The 15,812-nt window shown below is 33.5% G+C and overlaps 2 protein-coding genes across 2 annotated transcripts; one reads left to right on the top strand and one right to left on the bottom strand.

The window, feature by feature from the left end:
• The first annotated feature begins 8,438 nt into the window (after positions 1–8,438).
• On the top strand, positions 8,439–10,883 carry LOC125212346 (protein MICROTUBULE BINDING PROTEIN 2C-like). The gene is made up of 5 exons (XM_048112481.1): positions 8,439–8,648; positions 8,723–8,806; positions 9,123–9,449; positions 10,031–10,249; positions 10,503–10,883. Exons 1-5 carry the CDS (start codon positions 8,472–8,474, stop codon positions 10,647–10,649), a joined length of 954 nt encoding a protein of 317 aa, XP_047968438.1. The 5' UTR covers positions 8,439–8,471; the 3' UTR covers positions 10,650–10,883.
• A 231-nt stretch (positions 10,884–11,114) lies between these two features.
• LOC125210078 lies at positions 11,115–12,055 on the bottom strand. Its single transcript, XM_048109656.1, has 4 exons — positions 11,915–12,055; positions 11,635–11,834; positions 11,436–11,545; positions 11,115–11,320 (listed from the first exon to the last, which is right to left on the bottom strand). Exons 1-4 carry the CDS (start codon positions 11,994–11,996, stop codon positions 11,236–11,238), a joined length of 477 nt encoding a protein of 158 aa, XP_047965613.1. The 5' UTR covers positions 11,997–12,055; the 3' UTR covers positions 11,115–11,235.
• Positions 12,056–15,812: the final 3,757 nt, after the last annotated feature.

Genomic DNA, 15,812 nt, shown 5'->3' on the forward strand with positions numbered 1-15,812 from the left:
TGTGGTGCAAATCACAGAAAAGTGAAATCTTGTGTTACTGTCAAAACCATTTAACCTTGCTCTGGGCTCTAATCTGCTGTGCTTCGTCTCCACACGAACCACTCGCTTACTTTTTATTAACTTTACATAAAATTTTACTACTACTATTTCCCCTTAAGGCTCAATAATTGACGGCTAATGTAGTTTTGACAGCACCTAACAGAGCATCATAATCTTTTAATTTAAAAAATAAAAAAAAAAAGAAAATCGGCCAAATAGGAAGAAGATAGAGTCGTTAATATATCCTGTTTTTGGAATTCCCTAATCATCACTTGTGTTTTACAACAGTTAGGATATTTATATGTCTCCCTATTTTCGAATAGTTACAAGCTTTCTCATGATGCAATCTCTATCTTAGGCACTAAACAACAAATATTGTAAGTTGGATTTCAAATAATCAGCATCTTGAAAGAGCTCTGATTCTTTATTTTAAAAAATTACACATATAATTTCCATATTACTAGTTTTTCTCACATATTACAATTTGTAAAAGATAAAATTCACTTACATGCATAATGCATTGATGCCTACCACTATCACATAATTAAGGTGGGTTTCTTTTATTTTTTAATAAATTTTATTAGCGTGTATTAATTTAAGAGTAAAATCTTGCTGCCCAACAATATTTATTGCAACACACCAATATTCTTAAATCTTAACCAATCGATATTCAAAATCGGCTAAAATAGCTTCTATAACCGATAAGATTTCTTTTTCCCCTCCAAAATTGTGGTAAAATAGGAAATGTATTTATGATGATATTTAATACGAAGGGGTGTGAATTTGACCGCTTAGAAATTGACACAATTGCGATTTAATTGCTCCCTAACTTTTAAATAGAAAAACATATGGACTTACTTCACACCATAGTTAATTATGATTGCTTAAATGTTTGACCACTGCAAGAGACGTTTTGGGTAACATAAAGTATAGAGGTGGTGGTAAATTAAATGTTTAATTCATATTTTTGTACTCAGTTTGGATTAATTGTTAAATCTAAAACACAACTTCGAGTTTCATATATAAACACCCATTAATACATAGTATTATGTTAGAAATTTACCTCAAACTCTATACTTTATGTCTCTAATAAATACAGAGTAGGCTTTTTTGTCATTTTAGTCCATCAAATAAAATTAGTCTATTTTATCTTTCATAACTTTTTTAGCACATGCTATTCTATTAATGAAGTAATACTACTTCAACTCTTATTTTATTAATTTCAGATTAAAATTTGTGTGGTCAGATTAAAAATGAGACTGGGATTGGATTTTTTGGGGAGCATTGGTCAATTTAGATTTTTTATACATTTATGACTAATCAAGATTCAAGAAAGCTAACTTAATTACTTTTACTCCGTATTGAAGGTGTTTTATAAGTTGAAACTGTTCCACACAGAGACTGTGGATATGCAATTTAGTGAAATAAATTGAAACCACCGAATATATTAGTCGATTATTTCTTTTTAATCTATTTATGGAATTAGAGATTAGTCCCTGTATTTCACTTTTTCAAAAGAGGTAAGAATAGTACAACGGTGATAGGATTGGCAGCATGAGGTCGTCCGTGGTGGATAAATTCTGTAGCCAATGAAAATTGAATCGAATGGCAAAACACCCAATAAATGAAATCCAGCTAAGGTGGACCCACGAGAATTAAGTTTTTTGGCAGAGCGGAAATGAGGCGCTACGTGGCGATACGAGATGACAGTACAACAAACCTCCCAATCGCCAAAACCATCATTGTCTGCCGTCTTGTTACACATACCAAACCGACAATTTCTCCTCATATCTCACGCTACAATATAATCATAATCTCTTCATTTCTATATATGATTCGGGAAGCAAAGTAAATAAATTAAGCTCTATATTCTTTTCGTCTCATGAACATAAATAGTTAATAATAACACCAAGTTTTTTGCATATAATTGGTTAAATAAAAAAAGAAAAATAAATATATATTAAAACAATGTTATTGGATTGTTGGGCTCACATTAATGAGCTGTGGAAGAATTTTCTAAAATATTGGAAATAGATTATTTCTATTATTATACATACCAAAAAGAAAATAGTATCTAATTTTATGAAAAAAGATGGAGTATATAATATTAATGTACAAAGTGCATAGATTTTAATTAGCTAGTATCGTGGAAAAAGATATGAATTTGTAGTGCATAGAAAATTACTTATAGTAGTGAACCATACAAATTTTAATAAAAATAAAATCCGCTTCATAAAAAATTGAGAAATTAATCCAAAATTGAAGAGAAACACAATTGATTGTGGATGTAGGAAAGCATTAAAATTCATAGAAAATACTACAGCAAACTTTGTAGTAATATTTGTCGCTTCTATTTTTAATGACAATCAACTCTGTTCTTCCCACCTTGTCATTATTATTATTGTTGCCATTCCTTTCATGTTAATACATCAAATATTTGTACAAAGACTGTAAAACACGGTGGTTGCATATTCGTATCTCACAGAAAGTGGTGGGCATGATATTATTACGTGTCTATTTGTTTTAAGAAAATACCAAGTTCTTGGCTTACGTGTCCAAATATATGCTACATAATCTCATTATCAACTTGTCATCGAAATAATCTAATTGAAGGAATTTCATTACTTCTTTTACAATAACTATCAGGGTTTTTATTCTTGTACAACATGCTTATAAGTTATAAGTCCTAGGTTTATCTTATTACGAAAGCTCACAATATTACTTTACATTCAAATAAAGTCCAACAACACTTTTAATCAAAAAGGTTCAATATAAATTTTTTAAATCATTATTAAAGGCTCAAGGACACCCTAAATATTATTTATTATTTTTCTATTGTTATTGGAAAATTATACGTTTACGAGAAGTACACTTTTTATATTTTTCCAATGTATGCTACAATATTTAGTTTTATCTGTGTTATAATTTAATTATGGTACTATCATCTAATACATGTGATAGCTGTTTTCTTGGGTGTTGTTATGCTCTTTACGCATTCTAGTTGTTCCCTTTGTAGTAATTTGAATCTTTGATTGTAATAAACATTCTATGCTCACCAATATATTTATGACTTTATGATAAAGATAAATGTACATAAATTATATATGTACATAATATTCTTAATTTTTAGATTTTAATCTAATTAAATTATAAATTAGTTTTGTTATATTATCCTACAACAATAGAAAGAAATGACATGGAAACTTTATACCAAATTTTAACATGATTTCAAGCTTGATTTGAATCAGTATTTAGTAAAAATAATTTTTTTCGTAAATATTCAAATATTTAAATTAAAAATTGATTTTTTTTCATTAAATTATCGCAAATGAGTATGTAATTTATTTTAAATTAATTAATATTTATAAATTAATTTTCAATATAAAATATTGAAAAAGTTCAATTATATATTTATAATTTATACGCATTTATCACTACCCTTTATTTAGCTTTTCTTTCGAATAAAAAATGCAGAGTACTACCCAAACAAACGCACCCTGATAGTATATCTTCGCACTAAAAATAGTTATACTCCTATTGAGGGACCTCCAACATACATGTACCCTCTAAATGTCTCCAAATGAGGTGCTCTCTTATTCAACGGCATGGATTGCATGTGTAATATTGTTAGGTCATTTATATTGCACTGCTACACAATTAATGAAAGGGGAAATATAATGAAAACAATATATAGTACACATGAATAATTTGCTCTACCATGTTCAATTGGGGTTTCATCTAAAATTATGTTGAAACAATTTAAAATCTGTCGAAACCATATATATGTATAAACTAGCATACTTACATCACTACTTTACCAAATAGTACCAATACTAAACGAGAGGCGATCGAGAAGTGAATAAATAATTTAATTATCTGATGCTTCACTAATTATTTAATTAACTTTATATAAAATAAAACAATTACCGAATTTCCCCTTGCAGCATCAACGATGATAAATAGTGGTGTATACACATGAAATTTTACCCTTGTTTTGAAAGAAATAAATAAGAATGCACATAAGTAAAGGCTTAGCAGGCACAAAATTTCAACTAATCACAAGTCTAAATGCAAACGCGTACTACTATTAAATTGAAACGACTAGTTTCATGCTTTCTCATCTCCTCCTAAGTCCTAAGTCCTAACTCCTAACCATTGAATTTGAGATAGTACCAAATTAATTGTCACTCACATTTAATACTATAGGTATATGTCTAGTCCTGAATAGATCTGAGATTCTGAATTTCCCTCATCATTCACACAAAGAAGTCTCACTTTCTTGGGTGTCCCTAAATGAATATTTTTAATATTGGATTACTAAACCTTATTATTGATTATTAAAATTTAATTATAAATTACTAAATCCTTATAAAGAAACGATTAATAAGTAATCACTTGAAAAACATGGTTAGCAGACTATCCCAACCCAAGATTTGGACAACACAAATTTGTCTCGGATGATCATGCTCTACATTTACTTTACAAAAAAAATTAAGCAAATATAGTAGTAGTAATAAGATAATTCGATGGTTGTCGTGCGAGGAACCGTAGTGGGATATTGCATTAATTTCAAATCTATAAAGTATGAATAGTTATACAGCACATAAGATAAGGGATAGCGTAACAAATAAGCTAACAAATAAATTTAGATACAATTAAGTTAATTTAGAGAATTCATATAAATGGTGCATTCCATGACGAATTAATGTTTTCTTCATGCCATAGAGTCCAATTGGTAATATAATGTATCGAAAACATGTATGTTAGTACTTACTTTTTTGATTGAGTCAAAACTTGATGAGGCATAATTAGAGATTTTCAAAGTTGGTGTTGTAATTAGAGATAATGTAACACAAATTAACAAGAAAGATGGAGCTTAAATTTTAGTGGTAGTGAGGCGATAAAATGGAGAGATGACGAGATGGGAAATTGGGGGAGATATTGGTGGTGGTGGCGGTGGCGGGAGTGTCGGTTGGGTCATCATAAATTAGCACGGATTTTATTTTGAGAAAACAATGTTTGGAGATGATAAATCAATTTTTGATTAAATTTGATTGGCACAAATAAGAAAACAAAAAAGAACTTTCGATATTTGCCACGCTCAGTAGCTCATGTTTTGATTAGTATAATTGATATAAATGATATTTGTGTGCACGTCTCAATTCTTTATTGCTATCAAGTCTATTTTGGATTTCAACATTTTGGTTTACTCTTCATTCAAAATAGTATAATATAGGTGAAATTATCACACTTATAAAATGAGATTTCTGTTTTTTAGTTGAGATATTGGGGATTCATTAGGGGAAGCATATCATTAATTTATAGTCCTCGAGTAAAGTGAACATATTGAATTACATCTGAACTAAGTAATAGGATTTAAAATCCATTTCCCTTTTCTTCTCTTTTCACTGGTGATGGAATACGAAATATATAAAAAGAACATCAACATATTTATATCAAGATTAAAAAATGGAAAATGAATCAACTAAATTAAAAGAGAGATACAGTAATATATATTGGACTCTACGAGTTAACCATGAAAATTGGAAAGTAGATAAACAGGTTATATATGTGGATAGAAAAGTTTTTTTTATTTACCTTAAAAAGGAGGTTGTTTAACTTATTTTACTGTCACTGAGTGATATTATAGTTTGTACGCCGAAATATTTAAATATAACTAATAATTATGTAATTAAAAACCAAACTAAATCTATTTTGCTAATCGCATTAAAATAACCAAAAATATTTGTGGTTAATATTATTATTTTGTACTTTTACAATTATTTTAATATAAATAATGGTTATATTATTCCCCACAAAATAAAATCTTATGCGAACCTACCTACAATTATATGGAAATAACTAATTTGCAGTATATATAATTTCTATACATACAAACTCAAAATAGTTCGCTGTGAGCAAAAGAATAATATTACAATCTAAACCGATACACCAAATCATATAAACAAGAGTAAAATTCTTAACAAAATTAAACTTGCTTAATCTGTTGAACCATGTAATGCTATATAGAGCAATAAAATATGGAACGAGAATATTGTGGGAAATCGAATTATTCAAATTTTAATTTCGAAATAACCAAATTAAGAGCGTCCACAATAGCGAACTAACCGACGTCCTAGCCATCGGCGTGCGGCTTCGGGACGAAAAACCAATGCCCTAGAGCTAGGGCGTGGACTAACCGGCTAGCCGATTTTATTTTATTTTTTAATTTTTTTTTATTTATACTCTATATTTACAATTCGTTGCACTTTATTTTTTTTAATATTTGATAAATAGCAACAACTAAAATGAATTAATCGTTTTTGTCAATTTATTTGGCTGTTGTTTGTTTAGACTATTGCTAAACAGCGAGAAAGGCATGATGGAGTGGTAGGAAGGGTTTTTCATTAAGCTTTGCTAGCATATGCCTATTGCGGATGCTTAATATATATATTGATTTTCTTGATTCATTTATTTGATTACGAATATTTTTCTCAACATATTGGAATAAAGAATCTAATTGTTAGTATCCGGGAAGTTTCTCTTCGTGTGTGAGTTAATTAGGATTCAATTTTGGCCGCTAGTGGTTGTGGGCAGACGGTAGTGGTGCTTTTCCATGGTCGTCACCACCCCATGGCCGCCGTCGCTACCGTTTCCGGCGAGATTCCCCCGAAATGTTATGTCAATTATTGTTATTAAATTTTTAGATTTAGTTTAGTGATTAAATTTAATTAGCAATTAATAAATTAAATATTTGAAACATGTACTGATGTACATATAAATTCACGATGAGTAAATTGGGTCTAATTTACTGTATAAAATATTAAAATTAATTAATATATACTAATGGAGTATATAAGATCTTAATTATGCTTATAGGGGTAAAATATATGTACTGTTAAGGGACATAAACGTCTTTTATTACCTTATCTAAAATTGTATCTTAATGTACCAAACGCATACATTAGATTGCTCATCATGATTTGTATCTTAAAGCCCATCATAAATGTCTATCTTATCTATCTTATTATTCTACCAAACAAGCACTAAATTTATAAACATAAGAGTGGAAGCAAAGAAAGAGATGAAGGGATGGATGGCAGTCGCCAGTCAGTCAATAATCACGCAGAAGGAAAAGATAGCCAAGTGATTGGTCAACCGTATTTTCGCTGCAATTTCTGCCATTTTCCATATGCAATGTTACTGGTCTTGCACATTCCATGTAATCTCATTTTTCATTTTTTATTTATGCATTTGTTTCATTTTTTAGTATTTAAGAAGTAAAGTGAACCAAATTATGTAAATAAAGAAAATATAGTACTAGTATTATAACTTCGGATTCTTTTTAGTTAGTTATTCTAGAAATGTTTTTAATTTCAAAATTCTTATCTATTTAGATATTTAATATTAGTATTACATTTTCAATTACTTATTTATTATTATTGCAATTTTTAGAATACAGATAATATTCATTATTATTTTCTCTGTTTTGTAAAAAGTTAATGTTCAATAACATTTGCCCAAATTAAGATCAAACTGACAACCCACTAATCTAGTCAAAATGTTGCTGAACGTAACTTTTTCACGGAACCGTTTACGTATGGGTCAAACAATATTGTTTAGGATCAAAAGCTAGTATTATAATTAACGTGTAGCACTAAAAAAGTCTTTTTCGAATAACTATAAATGAACAATTTTGAATTTTAGTCCAACAAAAAACTTCCATTCCTTCATCACAGGTGGTGATATGTGATTCGAGCAAGTTATTTTGTTTTCAATTGTACATTTGAACTAAATGATAAGTAATTACGTACTACTAGTATATTGCCATCTTCACATTGAGGTTGTTAAGCATTAATAGGACAATTTTTAACCTTTAGATATTAAATAATTGGTGTGTAAAACCACTAACCCAAAGCCCAAGTATAGTTTCCAGTCTTCTGGAAAAAAGAGGAAATTCAATTGTAAAATCAAGAGAGCCCAATAACAATAGTTTCGGACTCTGAAATGCTAGTAAGTTTGGATCCATAATATTTCGGTCTTAACAGTATACGTGTAATTTTATTTATTTATTATTATTATTATTATTATTATTATTATACCATTTAAAAATTAAAATTAAAAACTTACTTGTAGTTTTTTGGATCTAGTTGATTAATATCAAAATTGTAACAACTTCATTTCAAACACAATGGTTAAGTACTCCATCATTATTGGAATATTACATTCAAGGATCATAATTCTAATGTGCTTTTTTACAATCAAAGTGCCCCCCAAAAACACAAATTTGAATGGTAGTACTTAAGTTAAAAATAAATGAATAAAATATTTGGGCGATAAATGAATAAAAGAAATTAAAATTCCGGCGACGGCGAGTGATAAAGCTCTACATAAATCCATTGGTGAGCATATCTACCTAGATTTCAAAATCAATGAAAGGGAGAATGTACGAATCTGATTTGTTGGATTCGCAAGACTCATGGCTCTCCGGCGACGACCTCAGCCGCACGCTCTCCTCTGTCTCCGCCACTGCCACTTCCAACGGAGGCGTCGATCCGGTCCTCTTCAACAACCTCGTGGAGATGGTCCCACTCGTCCAGTCGCTCATTGTAACAAACCACGCCCATTTTCCCCCTTTTTCGTTGCTCCTAGTATCTTCTAATTTGAATTTTTGCAACTCTAGGATCAGAAATCCAATTCCACGTTCACGCGGCGGGGTTCTATGGTCTACACAAAGACGCCTACTAGACAATCCCTCTGTAAAAAGGTCAAACTCACTCTCTCTACATTGTTTCATTTACAATTTCATATCATCCAGTTTGAATGTTGTTGGAGATGTTCAATCTAAGCAGTATTCATCTCTTTAAATGAATTTCCAAATTACTCGATTATCGATTACCTAAAATTAGTAGTTTACCTACTTTAACTAAGTAGAGTCTGTCATATTTTGTGTAAATAAGCAACTTAGCGTACTTATGTGAATGTGTCATCTATGCGATTTTAGCAGCTTCCATCCCTTTTAGTACATCTGTAATGTGTTGTAGGAGACGGGGAGGGGTATTGATATTTGATATATGCTGCAGACAGTTGGAAGGAGTGCTACTCTTCCAACAAAAAAGCGCAGGGACCAGGGAGACACGAATGCAGCCAACACCCAAGACATAGAAGACTTATCAGTTTCCTCCACAACATTGCTCTCTGAAAAGGAGAGAGAAGAACTGACGGCATTGAGGGACCAAGTAGAGGAGCTAAAGAAGCAGTTATCACAAAAGGATGGACTTTTGGAATCAGCACAACTTGTAAAGAATGAGATAGCTTCGATTCAGACAAATTATGAGGAACTTCAAAATGAGGCTGCAGAAAAGGAATCCCTAATTAATTCCACTCAACTACAGCTTTCAGATGCAGAGGTATGGATATTATAAGTTGAAACTTCAAATGTTATTGTTAACAGATACTCCATACTGTGTTCTGGACCTTGCTGAGTTTATTTATTATACTGGTTTTCCAAAGTATCCTTCAGTACAATATCCAGGATGACCATTCATCACTCTCTTCTTTTTTTGGCTTTAGGATATACATCTAATCTTGTATCTGAAACATTGAACCTATTGTACAGCTCTAATAATTTTCAACCATATAAATGGACTTGAAAAGAATGACCGAAATTAGCAGCATATAAAGATGCTCTATCTTTCCCTGTTAGATGGTAAAATCAATTTTTTGATTTCTGACATTATATTCCTTCCTGATCCACATAATATTTCTATCTGCTTTTCGCTCTTTGCATGATTGAGCTCTTTGGGTTCCATGATGATAGTAAGTATATTTTCTTACAGGAGTAAGATTGTTGAAAAAAACTATAGTTTTCATTTGACATCTCATTGTGCTGTACCTTGCTCCTAATCCATCTTTCTGACTCCGAACCTTCTGTACCTATACTAACTAAATTTTATTTATTTATTTTAAATCTGGGGAATTCTTTTTACAGGTTAAGCTTGCCGACAAACAAGCAGCTGTTGAAAAGTTACAATGGGAGGCTACGACTTCCAACAAGAAAGTGGAGAGGCTCCAGGGAGATCTAGACAAGGTGCAAGGGGAGCTATCATCTTTTATGCTATTTATTGAAGGCTTGACAAGGAATGATTCTTCCATTTCTGCTGAAGATTATGATGACGTCCTCTACCCTATTGATCAAAATCATGAAATAGTAAGTCAGAGGCAGCTATTTCTCCACCCCCCCCCCCTGAAGATTCTGAAGTTAACAAACAACTATGTTGCTCTTTGTATTACGCTTCCCCTCCTTCCCTCATTTCCCCAATTTTGGCTGGTTATGTGGCAAGCGATTGGAATCAGTCACTATGTAGTTTATGATGCCCATTCTGCTGTTAGCTACTGTACTGTCAGATATAAGCATAGGAATTTTGCCATACCGATGCTCACCATCTCCTCTAATTTTGCAGGACCATGAAATGGATATGCAGGAACTGGAAGCTGCAAGGGCTGCTTATATCACTGCCGTGGCGGCTACAAAAGAATTGCAAAATGAAGAATCTATTTCTGCTGCCGCAAGAAAAAGGTTTGATCTGCAGTCATTAGTTCTGCAATAATCTTAGCAGCTTCTCTGAGGCATTGTTCTCTGAAACATACGTCTATAGCTTTTGCATGCCGTGTTGCATAAAATGGTAGGAAGATCTTGATGTGGTGTGATATGTAAACTAGTGGTGATATTTATTTTGAATGGAGTCCTTTAGGTATTCCAGTAAACTGTGTTTCTGTACGTTGAGAATAGTACTGTAATGTTTTTTAGTTCTCTCTCAAATGAGAAGGTAATTGTAGTAGCATGCTTATGTCCATTGATATAGTTCATGTGTCAGCTAAGAAGGTTGGCTCATTCCTCTTAGAAAAATTGAAAGCCCAAATATATACTCATCCTTTTTATTATTAGGTGGTTATTGCAGAATTGATTATCTACTTCCAATAATGATTCCACTTTCAAATTAAGTATTTGCAAATAAACACCAGTTCTATACCATTCAAAAACTCTTTTCGATGTATGCGGACAATTGGTAATCAACTCAAGTTGATATTAAAAATTACATTATGGGGCAATAAAGCGCTGGGAAGTAAGCTTAATGCCTCATTTTGAAATAGAATGTGAAATCAAAATCCACATACATATATGCAATGCAAGACTTAGAATGTAGAGCAGCGTCTGTAGGCGTCCTGTTTCTGTTCCTTGGGCATATGAAGGGGGCTTCCTATCCACTCCATTCCCACCCTGAATGTATACAATGTAAGATGATGTACATACAATGTAGATGTTATAATTTCTTGGCATGCATGTATATGTATTAGAATGAGTGATGAGGGTTGTTAGATCTGTTTGGACTCACAGTGGGAAGGCAAAGGAGCTGGAGGTGCTGGTGTCTGATACACTAGAAGAATCACATGACTCAAAAGAGGACTCCATTTTGCTTGCACTTGGCTGCTCATCGACTTCATTCTTCATCCCTCACAAATATTGATTACCACATATCAGGTTGAGCACTGAATCAAGAAATGGAATAACTAATGGATGATGTAAGATGAGACCTTTGCAGTAATGGCGGTTGAGGTTGATATCGTATCATTATTTATCATGTGAATCTTGCCATCTTCCCCGAAGCAAAACACAATGTAATCTTCATCGGCAAAGCGTGGCTCAGCCAGCCGCCGGCTGTTATGTGATGATGCCTTGTTTGCTTTCATGGCTGCAGCTTCATCGCTTGTGGTGGTGGCCACTTCTTCGTCTTCTGATGATGATGATGAAATCAGTACTATATTACTACTACTAAATGAATTAAAATGAAAAGGCATTAATATCGATTCATACGTAAAGGTAGGCGGCAAGTATTGAAGCATGATGCTACTAAGTCTCGGACTCTACATCGGTCCACCCTCGCCTCTGGCTTCATTCTTTACCACTTCACTGCGGCGGCGCTTGTGTGGAAGTTAAAGGAGTGGAGGTGGATAATATGAGTGGTAAAGAAGAGAGAGAGTTATTGAAAGTTTTAAATTTGAAAAACAAAGAGTTAATATAAATGAGGGGAAGTTATTGCGACCTTCAATTTCATGAGCAGTTATGATTTTCTTGAGCAAGGCGTGGAGATTTACAAGGATGAGTAGACCATAGTTGTGGCCTCTATTGCTATCAACTTAATAACAAATACTATATACTCTATAGTTATTAAAATTATGCACATCATATCAAAAGGCCGCATATAAATAAGTTAGTAGTATCACGGCCATAAATAAGTATAACTAAAATAAAATGCATAATCAATTTTGCGATCACAAATAATAGCAGTATTTCATAATTGTACCAAATATTTTTCTATAATGTCCAGATTTTGGTTCCAAAAAAATTCACGCATCATGTCGGTATGACGTGGCATCATTACTACGAATATTTCCAATAAAAAAATGTAATTTTGTTTAACAATCTTCAAAAAATAAAAAATAAAATGTCGCAATCATTTCAGTTTTGCAGAGTAGGACAGATGTAACAAGTTGGGGCTATAACCGCAAGTATATATATTGAATTTTCAAACAAATTCTTTAATTTCTGCCACGGTCTGGCGGCTTAACTTTGGATTGTTTCTTCTCTTTTAATGTACATTTTGATATGATGGTTAGATATAAGATGGGAAATAGATCTACTTACTTTTCAATACTTTTTGAGTTTTGAAGCATATTAATTGTTTTTTGACTTGGTTAAGTTTAAAGTACGTACTTGACATATTCATATGTAAACTAATCAACCAAACAAGATTGTTTTGAGTGCTTGCTACTTAAGTTATGCCATATTTAAGTAGTTAATCGTTTTCTTTTCCAAAGTATGTTAGCGTTGACAATTCGATAGCATTGTTAACAAGCTGTTAAAAGATAATGTGTCACACCTACTATTGATATTATAAATTCAAATTCCATGAATACATATGATGTAGAAAAATCATAAAAGACTAAAGACATGTGTACGTAACAATGCATTTTATGGCATTTTCTTATTAAAAGGTACTACCTCTATCCCTGAAAATTTGATACAGTTTACTATTTCGGTCCGTCCCTGAAAATTTGATACACTTCACTTTTACCATTTTTGGTAGTTGACCCCATATTCCACTAACTCATTTCTACTCACATTTTATTATAAAACTACTACTTTAGAGTAGGACCCACACCCCACCAACTTTTTCAACTCACTTTCCATTACATTTCTTAAAACCCGTGTCGGGTCAAAGTGTAGCAAATTTTGGGGGACGGAGGTAGTATTATATAACGTCACGCTTGGTGATTAAGATAACAATTGTGACCTAAAAGTCAACTTGAAAAAATGTTTTGAGGTGGCAATTTAGAGCTTTTGTTTAGTTTATTATGCAGGTGTTTGTTTGAATGTGTTGTGTGTAGATCGATAAATTTGATTTCTAGGACGTGTAAAACCCAATATAGTTATGTGTCTGAAATTGATTATGATTTTGATCTAGTTTCATATGCACATTCAATTGTTTGGCTTATTTGACTATTTGTTTGGTTTGTAATACATATATGTTGGTCTCATGAACGAATTGACCCTCAGTAAAACATTCTAAATGCATGTCCCTGCAGTGAAGTCTTGCATATGAGTGGAAGGAGAAATCAATTAGAACTCTAATTTTATGTAATTGACAGTCAACACTCAACATGATACAATTCAAAAACCACCATATCCAGTTCATACGATTCACATAACACTATGTCCGATTCATACAACACCATCTCCAATTCAAACTTGACACTAATTGTGTACATACGGTTGTTTGTTAGTTGAGTTTTGTCTTTTATAAATTTCTGTGTTGTTCTTCTGACATCTTCATTTTTGTTGTTGTTTGGATTTCATCGTTTTTTTTATTCTGCTAACGTTTTTTTGGACTCTGCTAACTAATTCCCAATTTCGAGCATATTTGTGTTCATAGAAGAAAATGTAGCCTTGAAGTTGGAAGAATAAAAAAAAGTCAAATAGATTCTTGTTATTTGTTCACATGGTGAGACTTAACGAGCTAGTATACTTTTTTTTTTGAAAAAAATTTGTCAGAAAGTTCTTGAATCAACAAGAGCATGAGCTATTTGAAAAAAGGGAATATGTTACTTATTTATAAAGTATGTAGGAAAGAAATCAGGGATATTATATATGATTGATATGCAAGAATATTTTACCGAAGATAGAATAGCAATTAATGTAAATTAGGTTTACCATATATTGTAATTATGTAGCCTATATAAAGTGGAGTATCATTGTACATTGTAGAGTAAACAAGAATGAAAATTTCCACCGAGTTCTACATGGCCTCAGAGCAGAAAAAACGATCCTAGGCTCAGAAGAGTTTCATCATAGCCAAAATACCTTTCTCGACCTTTGTTTCAGCCAAAAACAAGTCCAGAAATCGAACCCTACAGCCAAAAACATGTCAGATACAGAGGAGGATACGAAACCCAATCCAGATCAGACGAAAAGCTTGAGAAACAGTAAGAGTATCACGGTAGCATTCAAATTGAATGGGAGAAACTACCCATTATGGTCCAGATTAATCAAGGTGAAGATAGGAGGCCGAGGGGCTTATTCCTATATCAGAAACGAACCTCCGAGCCCCGGAAGCAAGGGCTTTGAGGAATGGGAGGAGAACGATCTCATCGTGTTCTCATGGATCGTAGATAACATCCAGGACGACATCATCTCCGATTTTGCGCACCACCAAACATCAAAGGCGTTGTGGGATAGCCTCGCCGTGACATACGAAAAAAAGGCAGATAAGTATTTGATTTACGATCTAGAGGATAAAGTAATTGCAATCAGACAAGGAGACCTAGATTTAGAGACATATTACCGGAGGATCCACGGACTGTGGATCAATATAGATCGTTGCCAGAAGCAGCCGATTACTTGCTGCGACAAGGGGATCGACCAGTACAGGGTACATTCAAACGAGAAGCGCTTGGTGAAGTTCTTAACAGGGTTGAATCAGGAGTATGATTCAATCAGACTAGAGATTCTGAAAGAAGATCCTTACCCATCAGTGGAGGCAGCCTACGGGCGGGTGAAGACAGAGGCGGCTCGACGACGAATCATGCCACAGACGTCCGCCACACCCACCGTAGATGCCGACGGCGAGAAGGCCGAATCATCATCTGGGATTGGACACGGATTGGCCGCACAGAGCAACCGCCCACCGCAACGGAGCGGGCCATCACAGCGCCCCGTCGCCACCACAGCCACCGGCCGACAAGGAAACCACCGCCCCGACACCTCCAAGATGTGGTGCTCTCACTGTGGAAAGCAAAAACACACATGGGAAACTTGCTTCAAGCGACTGGGATATCCGGAGTGGTGGGAGGAGCGACAGAAGTCGAGGGGTGCACCGGCGCAGGCGAAATTCGCCGCCGGAGTGAGCGGCGAAGAACAGCCTCGACAAATCGATGTCGGAAATCGAAGGGAAATAATCAGTGGCGGTGGCTCAGGAGTCCGTCAAGAGGAACAATCCGGTGGCGGCGGCGTACGAGGCGCCGGAAACCTTGCTGAACGGACGGAATTCAGAAACGGAGATGGAGGTGTGACGGCGCTGCGAGGAGGTAAAGGGTTCGGTTCTAAATCGAACCCTAAGTATTCTACCCCTTTGAACTTAAATCCCTCAAGTTCTAACATATTTAAAAAAACACCCCAGCATGTTAAATTTCGCCCCCCTGACTTGTTGAAATAT

Source organism: Salvia hispanica, chromosome 3, assembly GCF_023119035.1.
Source record: "Salvia hispanica cultivar TCC Black 2014 chromosome 3, UniMelb_Shisp_WGS_1.0, whole genome shotgun sequence".
Lineage (NCBI taxonomy): Eukaryota > Viridiplantae > Streptophyta > Magnoliopsida > Lamiales > Lamiaceae > Salvia > Salvia hispanica.